The 24,298-nt window shown below is 30.0% G+C and overlaps 1 protein-coding gene and 1 pseudogene across 1 annotated transcript; both read left to right on the forward strand.

Moving 5' to 3' along the window:
• The first annotated feature begins 9,946 nt into the window (after positions 1–9,946).
• LOC100789664 (protein NRT1/ PTR FAMILY 7.3) lies at positions 9,947–15,585 on the forward strand. The gene is made up of 5 exons (XM_006602844.4): positions 9,947–10,099; positions 11,467–11,593; positions 12,224–12,441; positions 13,477–14,030; positions 14,556–15,585. The coding sequence occupies exons 1-5, from the start codon at positions 10,073–10,075 to the stop codon at positions 15,421–15,423; spliced, it is 1,794 nt and encodes a 597-aa protein (XP_006602907.1). The 5' UTR covers positions 9,947–10,072; the 3' UTR covers positions 15,424–15,585.
• A 6,706-nt stretch (positions 15,586–22,291) lies between these two features.
• LOC102660335 (granule-bound starch synthase 2, chloroplastic/amyloplastic-like) lies at positions 22,292–24,197 on the forward strand (annotated as a pseudogene).
• The last annotated feature ends 101 nt before the right edge of the window (positions 24,198–24,298 follow it).

Raw genomic sequence — 24,298 nt, forward strand, 5'->3', positions numbered from 1 at the left:
CTATTAAGTTCTTTCTCTTCTTTTATTTTTCCCTTTACGACACAAAATAAAATCACAAATATACCAACAAGGTTAGATGTAATGAAAGAAGCTAATCATTCAAAACAAAACGAAATTAAGGTTTGAATCAATTGATGAAAAAAATGTCCACATTTAATATTCAATTATGTCTCAAGCAAAATTGCCTAAAAAATATAAATGACAAAAATAAAAAGAAAAAAGAAATGTACAAGTATCATTACTTTTTTTTTAAAAAAAAAATACTAGCCCGTAGCCACTCTATGTTGCCTTCACCCAAAAATAAATTATTACCTCTAGGGCTATGCAAAAAGGAAAATCTAACCAAACTAAATTAATTATTTTATTTTATAAAGTCAATTTGGTTCAAACTAAACCATTTTGGTAAAATAGTTTGGTTTATTTTTTATGAAATGAATTCAGTTCTTTTTAAGTTTGGTACCTTCCAGTTTGGTTAACCATCTAGATCTTATGCACATGCATGATTTAGTTTTTACAAAATTGAACCAAACCACTTTATGAAAATGGTTCAATTCGAACCAAATCAATTTCAAAAAGTGATTTGATTCATTTTTTTCCTCAAAATTATCTGATTTTTTAAATTCTATTTGGTTCAATTTTAAAATGTTTTGGTTTGATTTTTTTTTCACGCCCCAATTCACCTCCACCCAATCGCAATATTGTTGCACCATCGTCTCAAACAAATATAGTTTGTTTGAATTAGCTTTTAATTCTACTAAAATCAATTTTAAAATCACATCTATCTATATATGTATTATATATAAAAACTCTTTCTTAGTTCCCGCTCAAAGTCTTCTTGACCTACCTTATGTAATTGTCATTTTTTTCACTCTTAATTGCATTCACTCTATATGAATTCCATTCATATTAACTATTTCTCTACTCATCAAGATGATAACCTCTTTCCTTCTCTCACTCTTTCTTTATATCTTCCGTCTTGAACCTTCATTTTAATTATATTCACTCCATAGTAATTCCATTCATGTTAATTATTCTCCTATCCATCATGTTGATAACCTCTTAATTCTTTGTCTCCTAAAAATTTCACAATAATTATTACATAAAATATTAAAGTTGTAGGTTAAGAATGTGGAGGAATGTAACATTAAAATTTAATTAAGACCACAATTTAGGTGATTTATGATTTTAGGTATAATGGATTTAAAGGAGTTATAATTTTTTTCCAAATAATGAAATTTTACAACAATTATTACATGACATATTAAAGTTGAAGCTTAACACTATGAAGAGGTGTAGCATTAAAATTGAATTAACACCATAAATTAGGCGATTTGTGATTTTAAGTATAATGAATTTCAAGGAGTTACATTTTTATTCCTATTTAAACAAAATTATTGATGTATTTTTATCTTTATCTTCCTCCTTTTGGCATCACTACTACATGGTAGTATTTTAAAACTCGGACGAATCAGTCGGTTCGATCAGTTCAATTGAGAACCAGACTTGTGGTCAGTCTGGTTATGTCTTCATATCAGTCATGTCATTGACCCGTGATGATGTCATCAACTCGATCATAAAACTGGCAAACCCAAAGACTCAGCTCGTCCGATTTAGTGTTTGAATGATATTCACGTATTTTTTTCAATGGTAATTTACGCTCTCTGATATGCTTTTCTCTCTTTGTACACTATTGCATGTCAAAGTCCTACTCAATGCCCAACATCTACTGTTCATAGTGAAATTCACACTAGTTGGAATTAAGTGAGATAGAGAAAAAAAAATATATATTCATTTTTTTTGTATGTGTTGGTTTTGACATGATGATGCCTCAAAATAACTTTGATCCATTTTCTTTTTATAAGTAATTAATGTTATAAGTTCTTTTATTAGGAAATAGATCAAATATCTTTTGTCTATTTGTCTAAAGATCCAAATGATATGACAATTTTTTCAAGTGGAATGTTGAAAGTAGCTGAGTTTTATTGGCTAAAACCAAATCATGAGGCTTTGTTACACGTTTTGGAAAACAATAAATTTGAAATGAAAATTGTCGATTTAAATAAGAATGAAATTCATTATCATATAGATATACATAATTCTGATCCAGGAGACACTAAAATTGTTTATGAAGATGATGAACATTCTGAAGAAGATAATGTTCAAGTTTTTTATCATCTTGAAAAGAAATTGAGCTCTCATCAAACAAAATATTTGTTGTTGATAAGTTTTAAGTCATTGATTATTTTTAAATTGGATAAAATATGATTTTATATATTTTTTAAAACTTTCAACTTCTTTTACTCTTTTTTAGTTTTTGGAAGCTAAGTTTTATTCTTTTGCATGTGTGGTCGTGTTGCCTTAGGTGGACTGACAAAATGCTACTGGACTTTTGGATGAAATTTTTTTTTAATATTTATGAGATTAAAAGAGGATAGTGTCATTCAATTTAGTGTGCCTAAATATGAGCGAAGAAAAATACATGTTATTGTTATTAAAAATTACACTTAAGTAATAATTTTAAAATTCATATTGTCATAACATTAAATATATTTATGTTTCAGTGCTTTGAACAACCCTCGTGAAATTCATTGTTGTTGTTAATAAATAATGGTTAACCATTGTTGTTTTCAATAAATTGTGGTTTATATCAATAGAATAAGATTTCTTTTGTTGTATCTGTTTCATAGTTTAATATTAAAAGTAGTTCTCTTATGTTGTCAATAATTCATTTTTATTCAACAATATTAAACTATTTTTTGAAAAAATATATAATTTAATTTAATATTAAAAAATCATATGGATAACTTAACTGGTTAAAGAAAGAAACAATAAATAAATAGTTACTTCAAATTTTTTATTTTCACTATAATTTAGGAGTAAGAATTGATTTTAAAAAGGTATTCAAACACGTTAATAATCTACGCCGTTTAATTTTGATGATACCATTTTAAAATGATAGTAAAATGCACGCACTACACCATCGATGGTCATATTAAGATATTATTCTCCAGTTTTTGTTAAAATTTTCTAAATTTTACTTGCTAACTTAATGTTGATATTGTTTTTTTGTTCTTAGTCAAAGCTCTGATATCATGTAAAATACTTTGGCTAAAGTAACAAGTCATATCAAAACGCAAGGTTATGACTGGCACCATATTCGAGTGACATATACCTATCTTGCTTGAGTAGCTTGTTTTTATTTTTCACACTTTTTTAACTCAAGTTCATTTACACCTCTGTTTATAGATATTTATAGAGAAGAAAAATGAGTGAGAAAAGTCTAAATATATATAGTAAACAATACGACATGATAAAAAAGGAAAGTTTAATTATTATACAGGTTTCTGAATTTTTATCAAATTTTTAATTGGGTTTCTAATTTTTTTTCTTCCAATTGAATTTTTGAACTTATGTTTATTTTTAAATTAGCTCCAGCAAAGATCGAATATGGACGTAATTAAATAATAAACACAAGTTTAGAAATCCAATTGAAAAAAAAAATCATTCAAGGATCTATTTAAAAATGACAAACATAGTTCAGGAACATGCATGATTAAAAATTTGTCAGCCTATTTTCATCTCTGCAAGCTTATATTTTCACTTCTGCAAATTCTGAACTCGATCAGTATTCTTAGATTCTATATCTAGTTTGAACGTGCAAGGATGAAAACATTAAGTCCCATAAATTATTTATCATTTTTAAATAGGTTCCTAAATATTTATTGTTTTAATCGTGTCCCTGGATTTTATTTATTTTTTTAATTAGATAGTTAATTAGTTAAAAATAAATACAAGCTCAAAGATCTAATTAAAAATTTAATGAAAGTTTAGGAACTTGTAAAGTAATTAAACCTTAAAAAATAAAAAATAAAATATATTAATAAGATTTTTTTGCATCACATCATTTATTACTTTTTTTTTTTTACTTTCTTTTATCTTTCTCTTGGTTGTGGCCATTTCCTTCTCCCAAAGAAAACGTGAAAAAGACATTTAAAAAAAGTGGAGTAATGCAATTGCAAGGTGCATGCGTCCAAACTAGTATGAGCTAAATCATGATGACATTAGAAGAAAGTTGGCGGAAGAAGGCGACAACTAATAGTCTATATCGGAGGCAATTTCGACGACACAAATTTGACGCACAACAACATAATATAACCAGGAAAGCAATCACATTAGCCAAATTGGTCTGTCTTAGTGATGCAACAAATTAACTGAAACAAACAAAATCTGCTTCAAACGTAGGACCGACCTAACGGCCAATAACAACCAAATCCTATGCATCAGATTCCAACTTGTTTTAAGTTTCATGTATTCTTTTGGGAGTAAAATAGTGAGTGATGCACTAAGATAATATAAAATTATTTTATATTATTAATTAATCATAAAATATTATTAACATAATTTTAAAAATAATTATTTTAAAAATCAACAAATTTATCATATATGATATATTATAATTGGATGATAATATAAAACTTTTTTACTGTATATCATTTATTTTCTTTTCTTTTAATTATAAAAACTTAATTTGAGGTCTTATTTATTTTCATTTTATTAACTCCTACTTAAAATCTTTTATCCTCTGTTTTTTAATGTAATCGCAGTTTTTTTTTTACGATAATGATGAGAATCAAACTTAAGTTTTCACTAATTTGTTTCATCCTCTCATTACTAAGTTGACCTTAGTGGTTAGTATTTTTCTTTAACTCCAAAATATGATTCAATTTATTTGTTTATGAGGTTACAAGATATTTTTTATGAAATACAATCTTATTTAATTAATTAGGAAAATACTATTACAAGCAACAAACATTCTTATGAATATTTAATACAAATACTTGTTTAAGACTTAAAGTCTGTATTATTAATTAAACTAAAATAATCATTTGTCAATTATCAAGGAGGAACAATATATAATTTTATTTATTATTGTTCCAATTATACTTCTCGGTTTTCTACAAAAGTATATTACAATTAAAATATTAATATGTGTTAGAAAACTCATTTTGTTAAAAACTAAAGATATTTGTTGTAAATATGTTAAGTCTCACGACACATAATTGATTATATGTTTGTGATATAAAAAAAATTACAGACATACGATTATGCCTTAGGAGGCATAATTATTTATATGCCTTTTCATTAAAAAAAAGAAGAGTTTTCATAGGAAAAAAAGGGGAATAAATTATTTTTAATTGGGCAATTAAAATGAAAATTTAATAAATGCTTAATTTTTTTTATTCTTACCTACTAAATAACTTTAATTTAAATATTTCATTTTTCACATCAAACAAACAATTTTACTTTCTACTCTCTTCTTCTTCTTCTTTAATCTCTTTTCATTTGTCACACTTTATTTTTATCATTCCACTCTACTGAAGGCAATGTAAAAATCGACTTGTGGCCATTTGGCTTTTAATTAAAACTGAATTAAATATAGCCGCTCTGTTTGAAAGCTTTGAAAAGGCAGATTTGTATGTCCGCAAAATGATAAGCAGAATAAGTTATCGCTGATATTTGCGCATTCATTTCTACAGTAAAAGCAAGTTGCACCATCTTATAAAAAGCAAGCTTTTCGCTTTCGACAACCAATTGCACAATAAAGTAATATAAGACGTATGCCAATTGAATAGGGCGCGTGCCTTTCAGAGTTCATGCATATACTAAAATCCAATTTGGACACAAAATTAACCTAACATTTTGCTAAATTTCAAACCAATTTTCAGGATGACACTGACTTTGTTCTGCACTCTGTCAAGCTCAAAGCTTTGACTTAAGTTCTCAAATTGGAAATTACAGAACAAAAGCTTAAAACAAAGAGACGGGAGAGTAGTGGAAAGGAAAGATAGAATAGAAAATGCTGAAAGTTAGGGAGGGGGAAAAAACCAAGTTGGCAAAATTAAGTTATATAAATTATGTTATTAGTAAGAATATTTTTGAACTCGTTAATTTTGTCTTTTTGAGACATTTCATGAGTGTGTTTGGATTAATATTTCAAATACTTTAACTAAAATTATTTTATTTTCAAAAATTTTGTGTTTGGATAAAAAAAATTAAAATTGTTAAGGTGAAAGAAAATGAATGCAAAGAGAAGAAAATATATTTTTGGTGTGCTTCTAAAGAGAAGAATATTGATGCGACATGGAAAGTCACAGGGGAACTAAAACACAATAGCGTACACTACTACAACCGACTACATCATTTAGTCAACAATACAAGGCATGACCCAGGCGTGAAAGAAGAGTCACGAGTTCGAGAATTGAATTTCTGGAACTTTCAGATTAAAAAGAAAATAAAGGTTATAAAAGAAATACGCGAACATTTTGAAAGTTCATTTATCATGAAGAGAATTTTAATTTTTCACCTTTTAGAAGGAAATTAAAATTCTACATTTTAGTTATTTAAAATTCTGTTTTAAAATTCCAAAAATTTAAATTCTTCATAAAAAACATCCAAATAATGAATTTTATATTAAATAAATTTAAATTATTTAATAAATTACTTTCTTTCGTTAAAATTCTCTATCTAAACGCACTCTAATTAATATTCGACAAGAAAATTTAGTCACTTATACAATTGAAGAGTTGATCTTAATTACCTTTATTACTTAATTTATATAACTTGCCCTAATTAAGAGTAATAAATTATTTCATTAATATGAAATTAATTTGATTCATCTTTAAATATGCACGCAAGAAATCTAATTTTTAAATGAAAGTTTATATTTTATCAAATTTTAATTATAAGTTTTAATTTTCATTCAAATCAAATTGATCTGAAATAATTCAATTCTAGATTTTGGGTGCAAACTTTACTTTTTTTACTGATTTCAAACACAACCTGAATTAGTAAGACTTTTGAATTCTACGATGAAAAAAAGATTGTAATTTGTAAGAGTTAAAAATGGAGTTTGTGACAGCTAAAAATGATCACAAATGACATTTTTGACAACTAAAAAAGCTGTCAAAAATAACATGTCACAAATTGTTTATGACAGATTTCAAATAGTTGTTGGTATTGATCCTTAAAAAATCATCAGAAAAGCCTTAACATTTATTGGAGGCTAAAAACTGCTACTAATTACATTTTTAATACTTTTCAACTAGCAATTATTGATAGCTTTTTAGTTAAGGCTTTTCTGACTATTTTGGAAATGATAAATGTGAACTCAAAGTGAGAGTGCAAGAGAACAAGAAAATACTATGGAATGCAGAGTGCAAGAAAACGCTTCCAACTACTTCGAATTCTAAAACAAACACAACCAGAGAAATATGAAATCAATAGTGCATAGAGGAGATAAAAACAAAGAGTGTTACAAATTCTTATAACTTGAGAAGACCATGGTGAACGGTGTCGAAAATCAAAAATCGAAAGATGAACAAAGACAAGAATATACAACAATCTAACTTGAGAAGGCGAAGAGAGAAGACAAGAGTGCTAAGGATTTTTGTTTTTGTCTACAAAGAGGGCCAGGGATTGTAGAGCATGTTATTGATTTTTAATTCTTTTTCTATTTTTAAAATTTTGTATGTCTAATAATCACGTGTCATCTTAAAATTATGGACACTGAAGGTCATTGTGATACGGAACATACTTGTAAGCACTTCTCAAAGGCATTCCTAACGGCTAAATTATTTGTCATAAAATAAAGCATTTTTGACAGTTTCTTGTAGTTATCACAAGAAAATCGTCAGAAAATTCTCTCTCTCTCTCACACACACACACACATATATATATATATATATATTTTGTAGTACTAGTTGTTGTATATCTTCTAAATAGTTAAGTATTTAATAAGTAAATGGTATATTTTTAGGTATGTGGAAAATATTGCTGACACTTGGAACATTCCTATATACAATTAGATACACGTTTCACCCTACGCAACTTTATTTAACTGCGATCCAGCTCATAGTGTCTTAAATGGAATATCTAGCTCATAGTATGGTGTGCTCCATCGACATTCCACGCTAAAGGCGCAATCTTCACCCCAACAATTCCTTAGTTTGCACAAGTTGCATAGCAAGCATTCCAAAATGATTTTTTTTCTTAATTTATAAGTTTCTCCAAACAATACGTTTGTTTGTTTCGTTTGCTAAGCTGAGAATTTTTTAATTATATGAAGACATGCATAAACCCAGCCCTTACTGATACGTAACTTGCACCATATTTCCTTCCAGTAATTATGGCCATTTTATTCAAACAGAAGCCAATAAGTTGATATATTTATACATAAATGAACCAAATTAAAGTACTTTTAAAATGATATTATACATAAATAATCCTAAATACAAAATGATATTATGTATTTCAAACTTCAGCTGGAGATATATATATATATATATATATATATATATATATATATATATATACATGTGGGGATTTTTGTTGGAGATTCTACATCTCCCAGTATATGGCTACAGTAGAGTGTATACATAAATAAAGTATATATAAAAGGTCCAGTAAATTGTGTCGCCTGTATTAATTCTTTCAACCGTATTTCCCGAAGAGATTAGTCAAGTATTCTTTCTCTTAGTTCTCAGGCACTACAACCAAGTAGTTTTTAACAAGTTTCTTCATATTTAACCAAACTATGTAAATTTGAAGGTAATTGATAACTTTAGATTATCATTTGTTAATTTGAGATAAATGACACTATAATGTTTTATAATAATTGAAAATAAATGAGGGTTATAAATGCAAGCTTTTCATTCTCTGATCTTTGTAATGAGTTCATTTTTAGGCTTTTATGGGCAACTCCAAGACTTGTTATGAGCTTCTTCCCCTTATTCGAAATGAATGTTAGTTAGTGTTTTTTTTTTTTTTTTCATTTTGAGAAGGATATTAAGATAAATTGTGTTTTTATATTCTCTTTCTGTACTCTGTTTATGCAATAGATAAAGGCTTCCATATTTGTGCACATATGTTCCAACTTTTTTTTAATATTCAATTTACCGTCTACTTTTGTTTTTGTGTCAGCTACACTCTTCAAGATGCAAAAAATTGATAAACTCTATCTTTGTTTCTTTTGGATAAGACTATGAATTTCAGGTTTATTGGATACACCAAGTTGCTTATCTGTTTGAATGCCTTGAAGTAGTCTTGGCTCTTGATAACATTCTTGTACAATGAATCATGCAAGAGACGAAGTTTAAAGTTAAGTGATGGACGAAGCTTATTAGACGCATCAAGTTATTGTCTTCTATTTAGACGATACAATGAGACGATACAATCTACTTAAAAATATTTGTCTTTATATATGTTTGTTTTGTTATCATTAAAATCCAATGTCAAATGTGCTAGACCTGATAATTACTTTTTATAGTAATAATTTTTTAAATATTTATTATATGAAAAATCTTATCTCCAAGTTTGTTATAATTAATTAATCAATTGACGTAACATTATTTTAATTTCATTATAAGTTTCAAATTTGTGTTTTGAATATATAACTGAATTAAATACTTAAAAGAGAAGTTTTATCGTATATAATAGTTGTATTCTATTTGAACATGATTACCTTTATTAGAAGATATTTGTGATTTAGAGAAAAAAAAATTATTTGTTTAATAATAATTAAAAAAGTTAAATAGGGATAATTATAATTAATAGGAGCATAGAATTGATTAATTAAACATCCATATTTTTTTATAGATACATGTGTATAGATAGATGCTTGTAAAGGTAATTATTATATAAGTACATTTTGAATGTTGGGCACGTATGTTTCAAATATGTAATTATCAGTGACAGCTTGCCTAATTAGAGTACACCCAAAACGTGATACTCTATCAAATTCATGATGATTGTGATATGTTATCAGTAATTGATATGTATCCAACTGTATCACGTTTCTTCAAAATTTTCCTGTGAAACAGCCAGAGACACCTTCTTTAATTTATCTGTCACTTTCTACGTGTAAATCCTAGCCATTAAATCTCCACCCAACTTCTATAAATACATGCCCATAGCTTCATGCAGATATCTCTAGTTATCAATCAAACTCATTTATTCAAAATCTCTTCAACACTTCCAATCGTTCAGTTCTCGTCTTGCAAGATTAGTCCCAGTAATGGGTTGTTTGTATTTTCTTAGAAAGGTTAGTTATTATTATTTTCCATTTTTAAAAATTTTCTTTTATTCTGGTAGATAAGGTTTTATAGAGAGGGGATCCTCATCGGTTTATCCTCACCGGTGAGTGTTTATTTATCTCCTCTTTTATTTTATTTTTTCTCTTTTGCTTTGATTTAATGCACACATGAATGGGAACTGTGAAAGCTCCCCAATTTCTAAAAGAACAAAATTTAGATGTAATTATTTATGTATTTTTAGTGTTTTATTTTAATCACAAATAGAGATTTACCTTGAAAATTAAATGACAACGTTAAGTGCTGAATTATATTGTGCATATCAGTAAAGTAAATTCCAATTTTAATTAGAAATGATATAAAAATATCTAAAGAACCATATCTAAACTTTATCCCTTCAAATATCTTGATTAATATGATGACATGTATACCACTCTGTAAGTGCCACATGTGTATAGTTAGTTATATTGAAACTTTAATTTGGAGGGCAGCAAAGTCATGTGCTGGGTTTTGCTTTTATGCGTAATGCGTAATACAATTATGATACTTACATGAACAGTGTGCCATGCACGTGAAATTAATTGTCATTAAAAAGAAAAGGTGACAACTTTTATATATATATATATATATATATATATATATATATATATATATATATATATATATATATATATATATATATATATATATATCATCCATCATATTTTTCTTCTTAATTAATTATCTCTCTTATTTTATTCAAGTTGCTGCATAATTTCTCTCATAATATCAAACTAACAATACTTATCAGTGAATCGTGATCTTGCCTTTCCTAAATATTGCAACTCCCTCACGTGTAAAAAGACAATATATAACCTATTTATTCAATGAATTTGGTCGATCTTTTAATCTTGCTGCCTCACAAGTCCAACTGATCTTTTCAAGATATTTTTGCTTGCAATATCGTGAACATGAATTGCTTATGACTTCATCATTTAAGTTTTATGAAACGTTTTAATTACTTCCCTACTTTATTGAACATGTCTCAATGCACATATACAAGAGATGGAGGAAATGTTGGTGCTTAAGATGAAAAGAACATGTTCCAGCAATACACTTCCTTGAAAAAGAAAAACAATATGCTCGCTTCGTTCCAACATATTTGTTTATAATTAATGTATTGATAATCAAAGATTGTTATATATGATAAATTTACTGTTTTTATATAATCATACTTAAGATGATTTTTTATTAGTTGATAGTATGAAAAAATTTATACTGATGATTAAAAAAAATTAAACTCTTAAATAAACTCTATGTTGTAACTTAGCAAGATTAATTGCGATCAAACTGTAATAACTATTATAATATTTGATTTTCTTATGACTAAATATTTCAGGACACGATGGAAGAAAAGGTAAATAAGGAGCACCAGGTTTGCACATCGGATGGAGCTATTGATAGCCAGGGTCATCCTGCAGTTCGAGAGAAAACGGGTGACTGGGTTGCTGCAATTTTGATTTTAGGTATCACTCAAATCTTCAACTATACAACCAATAAACTATATCTATTCTCTATTTATAAATTAGAGAACACAAGTAGCTAGAGAGTGAAACTCTCATTTTCCTTACTCTTTCTGTTAGTTCATTATTTACATTTTTTTCCCTTTGAATATGACTTTCACCCGCAATCACTGAAAGTAGATTTTTTTTTTCTTAACTCTCCTTATCGTGCCTATTTTATTTTAAATTAAATTAAAATTATAAGTTATAATAAAAATTTATTAATAAATTAGAAAGTTTTTTTTAAAATGAAATTTAAATTTATCCTTATCTAATGTGATCTATGTCATATTTATTTATTTTTAAAACATATATTAAAGTAATAAAAAAAATCTTCACATTACAAAAGTTTTAATTTCTTCTTATCTAATATTATTCATGACTTTTATTTTGTTTCATTTTGAATTATGATAAACAAAAAATCAATAAATTTAAAAGTCTCCTTACCCTCTGAATGCTTTTATTTAAATTTCAAAATACATAATCTTTTGTACGTGATCTTTATTAAGTTTTGTTTGATAAAACATTAAGAAAAATTGTGATTATAATTGAGTCATATTTATTCATTTGTCTACGTTGTTATTTGTGTGTTAGTGAATCAAGGGCTTGCTACTTTGGCATTCTTTGGAATTGGAGTGAATTTGGTGTTGTTTTTGACGAGAGTGATGGGTCAAGACAATGCTGAAGCAGCCAACAGTGTGAGCAAGTGGACAGGGACAGTTTACCTCTTCTCTCTTCTTGGAGCCTTCCTTAGTGACTCTTACTGGGGAAGGTACATGACCTGTGCCATCTTCCAGGTCATATTTGTTATTGTAAGTAGTTATCCATATTGTACATACAAAAGCTATAGCTAGCATCTAATTAATGATCTAACTTTGGACTAATAAATAATATGTGTTGTCGGATTTATTGATGTTTATGGCTAAGTTCAATTTTTTTAAGATATATCTAATTAAATTTTAGGATACTGAAGATAAAATATAGCTTCTTGACTAGCAAATACCTCTAATATATGATAATAATGTATGTCAACATTGGCACGGAGTGACAATGGTGAGTGGAGTACGACATTTTTTTTGTGCATGACAGTGGTTGTGGTTACAGTGTGATGCTACTCGTCGCTGTCGATGGAAAAATGATGTGTCATATGCCTTCAAATTTGTGTATGGAGCCACACTTAGGTCCTATATATTTGGTCATGGTTTCATCCTTCTCTTGATTGTGGGAATGTTCACTCCATTTGGATAACAAAACATATTTTTTATTGACAATAATTAAATCCTATAAACAAAGCATAAAGCCTCACCAAAAAAACAGAGCACAAACCTCACCCAAAAATAAACAAAGCATAAAATCCTTACCAGTTCTTATTTATTATTATTTTTCTATTTTTTAGTCTGTTGTTTAAAGTTATAATACATAAATTAAAAAAAGAAATTAGTTTTCTCATTATAATAAAAAAATTAGTATTCCTTTATTTCTGTTATTTATTACTTTGATATTTCATATATCATTGTTTCTTTCTCCGTTTTTGTTATAAGGATTTAATTTAGAAAATAGTAATTAACGTTATAGTTTTAAAATGAAAGTTAAATAGAATTTTTTCCCCAAAGTGATAAATAAATATAAAAAAACAAGGATAATAGCAATTAATAATTTTTTATCCTGAAAACTAGCAAACTTAATGTAGCCCCATTTTTTTACTTTCCATTATTTTTCTTGATAAACTAAATTCATAATGTATAGACAAATTTTCAATCTAAAGCATTTTGAGACTAATATTCACTGTTAATTTATATTCCAATATCATTTTGTGTTCATCAGAGTTAATATGTTCTACGTAACAGGGTTTGGTGTCATTATCACTATCGTCTTACATATTCCTACTGAAGCCAAGTGGTTGTGGAAATAAAGAGTTACCATGTGGATCACACTCATCATACCAAACGATTTTATTCTATGTTTCCATATACCTAATAGCTCTAGGAAATGGAGGATACCAGCCTAACATTGCTACATTTGGGGCTGATCAATTTGATGAAGGAGATACCAGGGAACAACATTCAAAAATTGTATTTTTCAGCTATTTTTATTTGGCTTTGAACATTGGGTCACTCTTCTCCAACACCATATTGAATTATTTTGAGGATGATGGACTATGGACTTTGGGGTTCTGGGCTTCAGCTGGCTCTGCTGCTCTGGCATTGGTTTTGTTTCTTTGTGGCACACGAAGGTATAGATACTTTAAGCCTAATGGAAACCCTCTTCCTAGATTTTGCCAAGTTTTTGTGGCTGCTACAAGAAAATGGAAGGTCAAGGTGTTACAAGATGATAAACTTTACGAGGTTGATGAATTCTCAACCGATGAAGGGAGAAAAATGCTCCATACTGAAGGATTTAGGTACGCATATAATTCTCTCTCTCTCCCTCTCTCACATGCATTGGGTTTGCTAATTAAAACTAATATTCACCTCAATATAGCACTTTTGTGTAATTCTCTAATCAAAATTAATATTTCTTATTAATAACTAAATGGATAGTGATTATTACTAATCGTGTGAATCAAAAGGAAATGTTTCAGTAATATAAATTTGAATCCCGACTATTTAATTGCATTGAAAAAGAGAAAGAGAGTTTTATCTCTCATAGTGATCCTGTCCTATTTGAACAATATTGTCTCTTTAGAAAGATGTATACTTTAGAAGTATTTTAACAAAATAAATATTTTAATAACATTGTCCATTTTTTTTATAAGACACAAGTTATACCTTTAGAAGGATTTTAACAAAAATTCAGATTATAATTCATTAACATATTTATTCTAAAATACAAGTTAGAGTATAGAGTGCTAGTATAGTCCAATTCGTTTTTTAAAGAATTAGTTTATGTTAGCAACTCACTGATGGAATTTGCATTGATCTTGTAGATTCTTAGACAAAGCAGCATTTATCACATCAAAGAATTTCAAACAAATGGAAGAGAGTAAATGCAGTCCATGGTATCTATCCACTGTGACACAAGTAGAAGAAGTGAAATGCATTCTAAGACTACTCCCAATTTGGCTATGCACCATATTATACTCTGTCGTTTTTGCTCAAATGGCATCACTTTTTGTGGAGCAAGGCGATGCCATGGACACTAGAATATCATCTTTCCACATTCCTCCAGCAAGCATGTCCACCTTTGACATTCTAAGTGTAGCAATTGTCATCTTCATTTATAGGCGAGTTCTCGACCCTCTTGTGGCCAGAACAATGAAATCAAAAGGACTCACTGAACTTCAAAGGATGGGAATTGGTCTAGTCCTAGCAATTATGGCCATGGTTTCAGCAGGATTGGTGGAGCACTTTAGGCTAAAGAATGCAATAGAAGACTGCAATGAATGTAAAGGGTCTAGTTCACTTTCCATATTTTGGCAAGTGCCACAATATGTGTTTGTGGGGGCATCAGAAGTTTTCATGTATGTGGGTCAATTAGAGTTCTTCAATGCACAAACACCTGATGGATTAAAGAGTTTTGGTAGTGCACTTTGCATGACTTCAATATCACTTGGAAACTACGTTAGTAGCTTGCTTGTTGCAATTGTGATGAAGATTTCTGCCACAGATGAGATGCCAGGATGGATCCCAGGAAACTTGAACAAAGGGCATTTGGATATGTTTTACTTCCTCTTAGCAGCACTCACCGCAGCTGATCTTGTAATATATGTACTGATGGCTAGGTGGTATAAATATGTCAAATTTCAAGGAAACAATGAGAATGACACCAACAAAGAAGACCCTGAAGTAGTGTAGAGAAATTACAATTTTCAGGGTATAGTGGGCTCTTTGTTGTGATACTAGAGAAATTCAATTTTGCATTTCGCCTAGTGGAGCAAAGATACTACGAATTGATTGTGTTGGTGTATTATAAATAAAATTGCTTTATATAATAGAAAATATATTTGTTTTGGTGCACATGTTGGATCTCCATTCATTTCAAGCTCATCTATCTTCCACTAATGTACCTTAATGATATATGTAGTTTGTATCATCAACTAAGTGTTTGTTTGAAAAATAGTTGAATCCAATGCCAATGGACTTCCAAATGAAAGGTATAATATAGTTACTTTAAAATTTTTGCATTGAAATACACAATTTTTCTATTCAACGTGATTTCAGCTCTAATCCAAACATACCTTTAACTCTCTTAAAAATAAATAATCAATAGATGAAAATGTATAATAATTTTATATTTATATAGTGTATGAGCAAAGATCTAAGATGTAATTAGTCACTCTTTTCTTGGGATTTGTATTCCTATGTGATGGAGCTTATGGTTGGGTGGGATACTTGTCAAGATATATATTTTGACACTCAAATTAGTTGGTGCTTGATGGTGTATAATATAATGCATATGTAATTTGTGAGACCCTTTTGTTTATAAAATTAATATGCGGGTAAGTCACATATATGTGATCTAATCTAGTCCTAACACATCTAACTCACCAAAAAATTCAAATAGGAGGTGATTGTTGAGTTTCTTAAAAGAAGAAATTATTTCGGTAAGAAATCCCACTATTGTAGAGAGTTTGTGGGGGTATTGTAGGTTTCTTTGAAATAAGAACAATTTCTTATATAAAGAACGCTTTTTAGCATTAAAACAATATTTTCTTTCAGTCAACCAACATCAACCTAGTACAAAAGATATAAAAGATAGTTTCTTAAAGTTTCTTATTATTTAAACAAAATTGTGTATAAATATCTTTAAAATGACACGATATCGTGGAAATCACATAAATAACTTTACATATTAAAAAAACTTACTTAAAAAACTTACATTAAAGATGTCTTAAAGATTTTAAAACATCTTCTGAATGTATGAATACATGATTTTGATAATACCAAAGAATAATCAAACAAGGTTGCTTTTAAGATTACTTCAATAAACATTCAAAGGTTAAGCATTGTTTCAAAATTAATATAAGGTTGCTTCAACAAACAAACATTGCTTCAAGATTAATTCAAGATCAAGCTTTTGCCTCAAAACAAAGTGTTTCTAAAAGATCAATTACCAGAAGACAATTTAGAAAAATAGCTTTTAAAAAGGGTTTTGAATTTGAATTTTGAATCATGTAATCGATTATCAGATGTTTGTAATCGATTACCAGCAACGGTACTTTAGAAAATACTTTGAAAATTCATGATCCTTCAAAATATAATTGTGTAATCGATTACTAGAAATCTGTAATCGATTACCAATGAAGAATTCCAAAAAAAACTTTTTGAAAAGACACATCTCTTCAAACCATTTTGAAAAGGCACGAAGGGCCTATATATACGTGTATCTGACTTCGAAAAGCAAGAGAGAGATATTCTAAGAGAACTTAATTGCAAAATGGTCTCTCAACAACTCTTGAGCAAACATTTACAAATCTATTGAGAATTCATTTAGGATTGTGAGAATTGTAATCAAGAGACGGGTTGTCTCTTGGAGAATCTTGAACACTAGGGTGAGGGATTTTAAGGTGTGTTCAAAGTCTGTAAAAGATTTACAGAGATAATAAAAAATCTCAAGTGAGTTGCTTGAGGACTGTACGTAAGCACGAGAAGTGGCTTGAACCAATATAAATCGAGTTTACAATTCTCTCTTCCATTATCTTATTTATTTTATTGTAATCAATTTTGTCTTACACGTTTAAAGAATATTATTAAATTGATTATTGCTTCTTTTTTTGCATTATGAGTCTATCATTTAAAAGGGGGTTAAAGTTTGCTAATAGAAAAATTTTGAAACTTAATTCACCCCCCTCCCCCTCTTAAATTATTGAGGTCATTTGTCCAACACATCCAACTTTGATGAATGTGATCTAAGTTTGAGTCATCTTATCTAAGTTAGATCTATAAAAAGTATTTTGGGCATAGATCCTTGTTGGATCTAGTACATGAAACTTGAATTTGTCCAAATCCAAATAATTATAATTATAATATATAAAAAATTAATATCATTTGTTAATGGATAAAGAAATTCTATATGTATAAATTAGAATAACTATATATATATATATATATATATATATATATATATATATATATATATATATATACTGAATGAAAGTGTTTTTATGAGTTATATAATAAAAAATTATCCTAAAAATAACCTTATACAAATGAAAATTCTTTTTGGAACGGGGCTTGACCTCTTAAAATTATAGAATCTCAGAAGTAGAAACAAAGTGAACTGAACAAAAACTACAAACCGAGATGACTCTCGTTTATAAATGCAAAAATTATCATAAAAATGGCAATGATGGTAGCAACATAGATCAACAGACATATAATATATATATATATATATATATATATATATATATATATATATATATATATATATATATATATTCAATCTGATCAATTTCTAACAAATAAATAATATTTAGCTCTAGAAAAGTAATGATACAAAAATGAATCTAAAACCGAATCTTTAATTAAATTCATTTGAATCAATGAATGTCATTATACAATGAACATAGTATCGGATAGTTAACTAAACACATTTATCCGGCCAATAATCCAAACCCGACCAAATCAACAACGTTTTTGATCCTTGGCCATTATTTCCACATAAACATGAAAAACAATGTAAAAACAAACACAACACACGTACGTACGTGTTACGTGTTACATATGTTATTCATCATATTTTGCTCATTTTTATAAGAAACAAAGTTTGAGTTTATAACAACTACGTAACTGGGCAGATATGCAACTAATCCCATGTCTGAAATTAGGAAACACGAGAAACAAACCACTACAAACAATCCCTTGTGGTTATCCGGCATGGCCACGGCAGGACTGAAGCAGCGAGGCCCCTTGGGATGACGAAGCTGTAGTAGGCAGCATTGTTGAGGTCTTAGATACGGTTTTTGGGATCCCCTTTGCCGTTAGGGCATGACGCTTCTTGTTGGGGTGGTGGAGTTGCATTGTTGGTTCTAGACTTGGATAGTTGGATGTGATTTGTTGTTCGCTTTGATCCATTGGTGGGCTTGAAGGAGATGTGTGTAAGGGAAAATAGAGAACAAGTGAATTTAGAGAGGGAATATTAATGTGGTGGATTTGGATTGAGGGTTTTATATACAGTGGCATGGTATTCAGACAATTTGAAGAGGTTAACTTTTTTGGTGGTTATTGATTGTTTATGAAGTTTAAATTGTTTTTTTTCTTCTGACAATTAGTGAATATTATTTGTCGGCGCTCATGCTCAATGGGATTGAGATTTGTTATTTGTTATCTGTTATCTGTCTGACGTACAATATTTGTGGTCATATTAGGGCACTGATTCACCCCGGGAACTTTTAATTAAGTAGTTTGAAATTTTTCGATGCATAATAGTGTAGATATATAATGATAGTATTTTACCCCTTAATAATCTAATTCCCCATCTATCAATAATAAAAATATGTTTGTTGCAATTCATACAAATTTATTTTCGAGCATATAAACTTGGGAATGTAGCATTCTCCTATTTGATACCAAGATATACAAATTATTCATAAGAATTATCTATTTTCAAGAATGTATCTTATACATAATTTTCCTTCTTTTTATTCTCATGTATAAAAGTGAAAATATTATATTGTCATAGGAATCAAAGTTATTTTCTAAAATAACTTCCACAATTTTATTTTAATTTATTTTTTATTTTTAATTGAAATAAATATAAAAATATTCCAAGAATGATAAGTAGTATTTGATTAGAATAATATTTTCATTATTAGTATTTCTAGGAATATAATTTAATCCATAAAATAAACGTCTTCTAAGTTTTAATTTGTTGTATATATCCACTAGATACACAATTAAAATATATTTTTTTCCACGTTATCAGAGTGTCAAAGTCACTCCTCAAAAAACGCATTTATGAAAAAGTTAAGGGGTCTTATTGCGTGCTAGAACATGGTTTTGGATTCATGTAAAGATTTTCACGCCAAAAAATAAAAATGACAAAAAATCTATCTTTCAGTAGATGTAGATCTATTGCCCATCAAATCCGAACACGGGGATGCCAATAATGGTTATTATGAGTATAAATATTCAATAGTAATACCCTCTACCCACATGGTGGGGTAATTACTTCCTGCATCTAATCTGGAATGTATAATTTCATTTCAGAAAGTTCTTTTCAGAATATAATTTTACATTCTAGGTTAGGTATCCTGGAAAATAAAAATGTGTAGAAAGCAAGACTGGAGGTGCAGACAGCAACCTCCGAGAATAGATTGAGAACAAAATTCAAGGCCCAAATTGAATGCAAAGGCTTCAACTAGACCATGTGGGAGAACCCACAAGGCCATAATGCCTCAAATGAATAAGTCCAAGTCCAACCCATCACTCGTGGTGTTCGGACAGGGGCATCAAAATTCAAAATTCAGTTGGTTAAGCCCTACATGAGGGTTCAATATTCTAAAAAATGTAGTGAATTAATTACAGTATGGATGAGTTTTGAGTTGCTTGCCCTACATCAATATTGCATGAGCGCAGCTGGTGTAAGCTTCCTTATCAAACTTTTATTATAGCTTTTTTTATAAATAAATATTATGAAGTCAACTCATAATTTTTATGTTTGATTTTGTCGGTTAAAAAAAATATTTAAATCAAGCTTTTAAAAAACAATAGCACCACTATTGGAAGAGTAGAGAAGCTGCTAACAATGTTACTTTTTAAGATTTTTTTTCCACCCGCCTAAAAGAAACATGTAGAAATTACTAGTAACTAATTGGATTGTACAACCATTATTTTTTGTTGCACCGCTTTTTTCTTGCCTATAAAAGGCCACCCCCATGTAACATTTGGAGTATGAGTGAAATCAATTTTAGTTTATGAAATGTGAGTGAGTTTGTGTAGAATTTATTTGCTCTTTCATTTTATCTTCTATTGCGTAAGTGACTATGTGTTTGTGAGTTTAATTTTGTGTCAAATTATCAACAATTGGTATCAGAGCTAGAAAACTCTAGTAGTAGTGAGAGAGAGAAAATAGTGAGTGTGTACAGAAAAAGAGTGTTCTTATTGTGTGTTAAAAAATAAAGTTGATAAAGTTGAGAGAGAAAGATGATTACCAATTACAACATTGCTTGGTTTGGTCCCAAACTAGATAAGAATTTAGATTTTTATCTCTAGGAGGCTTTGATGAGAACACACTTCAGAGCTCACAATCTTTGGAGTTTTGTTGAGAAGAGACTAGCTAAAGGAGCTGATGATACTGCTCGAAGGAGAAACCATTTGGCGTTGTCGCAAATTCATCAAGGGGTAGATTTTCAATTTTCAGAAAAATTGTAAATGCCAAAACAACAAAAGAAGCATAGGATATCTTGAAGCTGTCTTACAAAGGAGTAGAAAAGGCCCAAAAGTCGAAGTTGCAATCTCTGCGAAAAGAATATGAAAGGTACAAAATGTCTGACTCTGAATCTGTAAAACAATATTTTTCATGTATTACAAAGATTGTCAATATGATGAGAGTATATGGAGAGGACATCCCAGACAACAAGGTGGTAGATAAAATTCTATGCACCATGCCAATGAAGTATGATCATGTGGTGACTATGATAATCGAGTCCCACGACATAGATGCCATGACTGTAGTAGAGTTGCAAGGTAGTATCAAAAGCCACGTGAGTAGAATTTTGAGAAGATAGGAAAAGTAAGCGAAGAAGCATTGAAAAGTCAAGTGAATATAGCTTAATCCAGTAAAGGAGCAGAATTCAGAGACAAAGAAGGTGATTATCAGTAGAGACGTGACATTTGACAAGAAAGGCATGTGGGATTGGTCTTCAAAGTCTCAACAGGAGCCGGTGATGATTGCTGACAATCATGAAGAAGATGATGAGAGATTGTCAGATCCAACACCTGATGAACCAGAATCATCCAAGAGGCCACGGAGGAATCCTCAACTCCCAGCTAGATTGCAAGACTGTGTCATGTTTAATGACAATAATCCATCTGATGAAGAGATTATCAATTTTGCTTTATTTGCAGGCTATGGTCCTATTACTTTTGAAGAAGCCTTAAGTTACAAGAATTGGAGAAAGGCGATGGATGATGAGATTCATGCTATAGGAGAGTTGAAGTACCACATCGAGTAGAGGTGAAAAAGTTAAGTACAATATAAGTGAGGAGAAGACCCTTAAACTTAAGTTTTAAAGTTTTAAATTAAAGTGTGGTGTCAAATTTTGTTATGTGGTTGCTTAGTTCATTGATGTAAATCTCCCTAGTGTTTAATTAATCATTTTATTTTAGCAGATTGAATGTGTTTTTTTTTATGTTATATTTTAGTTCCCTATAAGAGAATTTTTATTTTTTTTTTAATTTAGTCCTTGTTAGTTTTCTTGCAGTGTAAAACTGCCACAAAATGAAGATAAAAGGACTAAAACAAAGGAGAGCTCATATAGGGATGGAAATGTAGAGTTTATGGAAATGTAGAGTTTTTAGGTAAAGGAACTAAAACGAAAAGTTGACGCAATTATGGGAACGAAGTGATTAATTGAACCTTTTATGCTGAAAACAAAAACATCTGGTACCAGATAATGGACATATGTGGTTAACAACTTAACATGGTTATCATGAATCATTTTTAATCAATGGTCAAGTTCTGTTTCAAATCCTTATTTCTGTGACAAAAGGAATTTAACAATTGCAGGTTCCTTGGCACGTTCCATGTGGGGGTGTTTGCTATGGAGATGGAAATTTGGCCTTCATAGAAAATGATTGGCATACTGCATTGCTGCCGGTGTATCTGAAGGCATATTATCGTGACCAGGGTTTGATGCAGTATGCAAGATCAGTTCTTGTGATTCATAACATTGCTCACCAGGTTCCATCTCTATCTAGATAACAATTTTAATATAGTTAATTCGTTTTCTGTACAGTTAATAAAGAAGCTGGTAGATATGTTTTTCATGCTTTAGTCACACATGGATTGGTCCACTTACTTCACTAGTTTAATTGGATAGGAAATTAATACATTTTTGTGATTACCTCTGAACCATAGTAACCTGAGTGATAAAAGAATCTAGTACCACATTAGTTTTTGTAAACCCTTAGAAGATAATGATGTAAAAAGGGTTGAGTCAATTCTTATATCAAATGTTCATATTTCTTTTCGGGAAGCAAATGAAATTGAGTAAGAAAATCAAGAAAATGTTTACTCAACAGAAATCAAACTTTTTAACTTAGAAACTTTTTCAAGTGGAGCCAAATCTTTGAAGCTGATTTCATTTACTTAATAGTTAGAGTCTAAACTGCAATTTTTCTTATATTAAAAGGGAACATTGAAACAAACTTGCTTTTCTTACAGGGCCGGGGACCTGTTGATGATTTCTTCTTTGTGGATTTACCTGAACACCACAAGGACCTTTTCAAATTCCACATTGGAGGAGACCATTTCAACATCTTTGCAGCTGGTTTAAAGACAGCAGACCGTGTTGTCACCGTTAGTCATGGATATGCATGGGAGCTCAAAACTTCCGAGGGTGGTTGGGGCTTGCATGGGATCATAAATGAGAATGATTGGAAACTGGGGCATTGTGAATGGAATTGACAACAAAGATTGAAACCCTCAGTTTGACGTTCACTTGAAACCAGATGGCTACACTAACTACTCCCTTGAGACACTTTCCAGTGGCAAGGCTAAATGTAAAGCAGCATTGCAAAAGGAGCTCGGTTTGCCAATCCACGAGGATGTCCCGGTAATTGGCTTCGTCGGAGGCTGGATCAACAGAAAGGAATTGATCTCATAGCTAAAGCAATTCCTTGGTTGATGAGTCAGGATGTGCAACTAGTCATGTTAGGCACTGGAAGGCCTGATCTAGAAAACATGCTTAGGCAATTTCAAATCTAACACCATGACAAGGTAAGGGGATGGGTTGGTTTTTCTGTGAAAATGGCTCACAGGATCACTGCAGGTGCAGACATATTGCTCATGCCATCAAGGTTTGAGCCATGTGGATTGAACCAACTCTATGCCATGAACTATGGAACAGTTCCTGTTGTGCATGCTGTTGGTGGACTGAGAGATACTGTGCAGCCTTTTGATCCTTTTAATGAGTCAGGCCTTGGGTGGACATTTGATAGTGCAGATTAAGGTAAGTTATCACATGCATTAGGGAATTGCTTATGGACCTATAGGGAGTATAAGAAGAGCTGGGAAGGGCTTTAAAGGAGAGGAATGACACAAGATCTTAGTTGGGACAATGCTGCTCAGCAGTATGAGGAGGTGCTTCTTGCTGCCAAATACCAATGGTGAACTTTTGGCATTTATTCCATCTAAGAAGACTTGTAAAATGGAGCTGCTAATTCATGTTGAATACTTCCAGTGTACTGATTGTTGTGTTAGGGAAAAGAACTGTGCAAGTTGTTTAAATTTTATAGGTTACAGTTAGAGCCTTTTTTATGGGAAGTGGGAAGGCCAAATTTTGGTGCTGTATTATGTAACTGTAATATAGTTGACCCTTCGTGTCAATGTATAAGGATCATACCAAGTGTTCAGCAGCTCAATAATACTTGCAATAGTATGCAAAGCTGATTTTAAGGTTTTAGCTTACTTTCTCATAAGTTCCCACAAGCATTTGCCCCTATTGTATTCATATCAGCATTACACATTTCTTTACCTTCTCTCATCATTGTCATATGCTGTATT

The sequence above is a fragment of the Glycine max genome, chromosome 18, assembly GCF_000004515.6.
Source record: "Glycine max cultivar Williams 82 chromosome 18, Glycine_max_v4.0, whole genome shotgun sequence".
NCBI lineage: Eukaryota > Viridiplantae > Streptophyta > Magnoliopsida > Fabales > Fabaceae > Glycine > Glycine max.

Excerpts from the sequence above, each read along its gene's own strand:
- LOC100789664 (XM_006602844.4), top strand. The coding sequence starts at position 10,073 with ATGGGTTGTTTGTATTTTCTTAGAAAG. Across the intron at positions 10,100-11,466 it reads GTTTGTATTTTCTTAGAAAG|GACACGATGGAAGAAAAGGT; the intron begins GTTAGTTATTAT and ends TAAATATTTCAG. Across the intron at positions 12,442-13,476 it reads TCCAGGTCATATTTGTTATT|GGTTTGGTGTCATTATCACT; the intron begins GTAAGTAGTTAT and ends TCTACGTAACAG.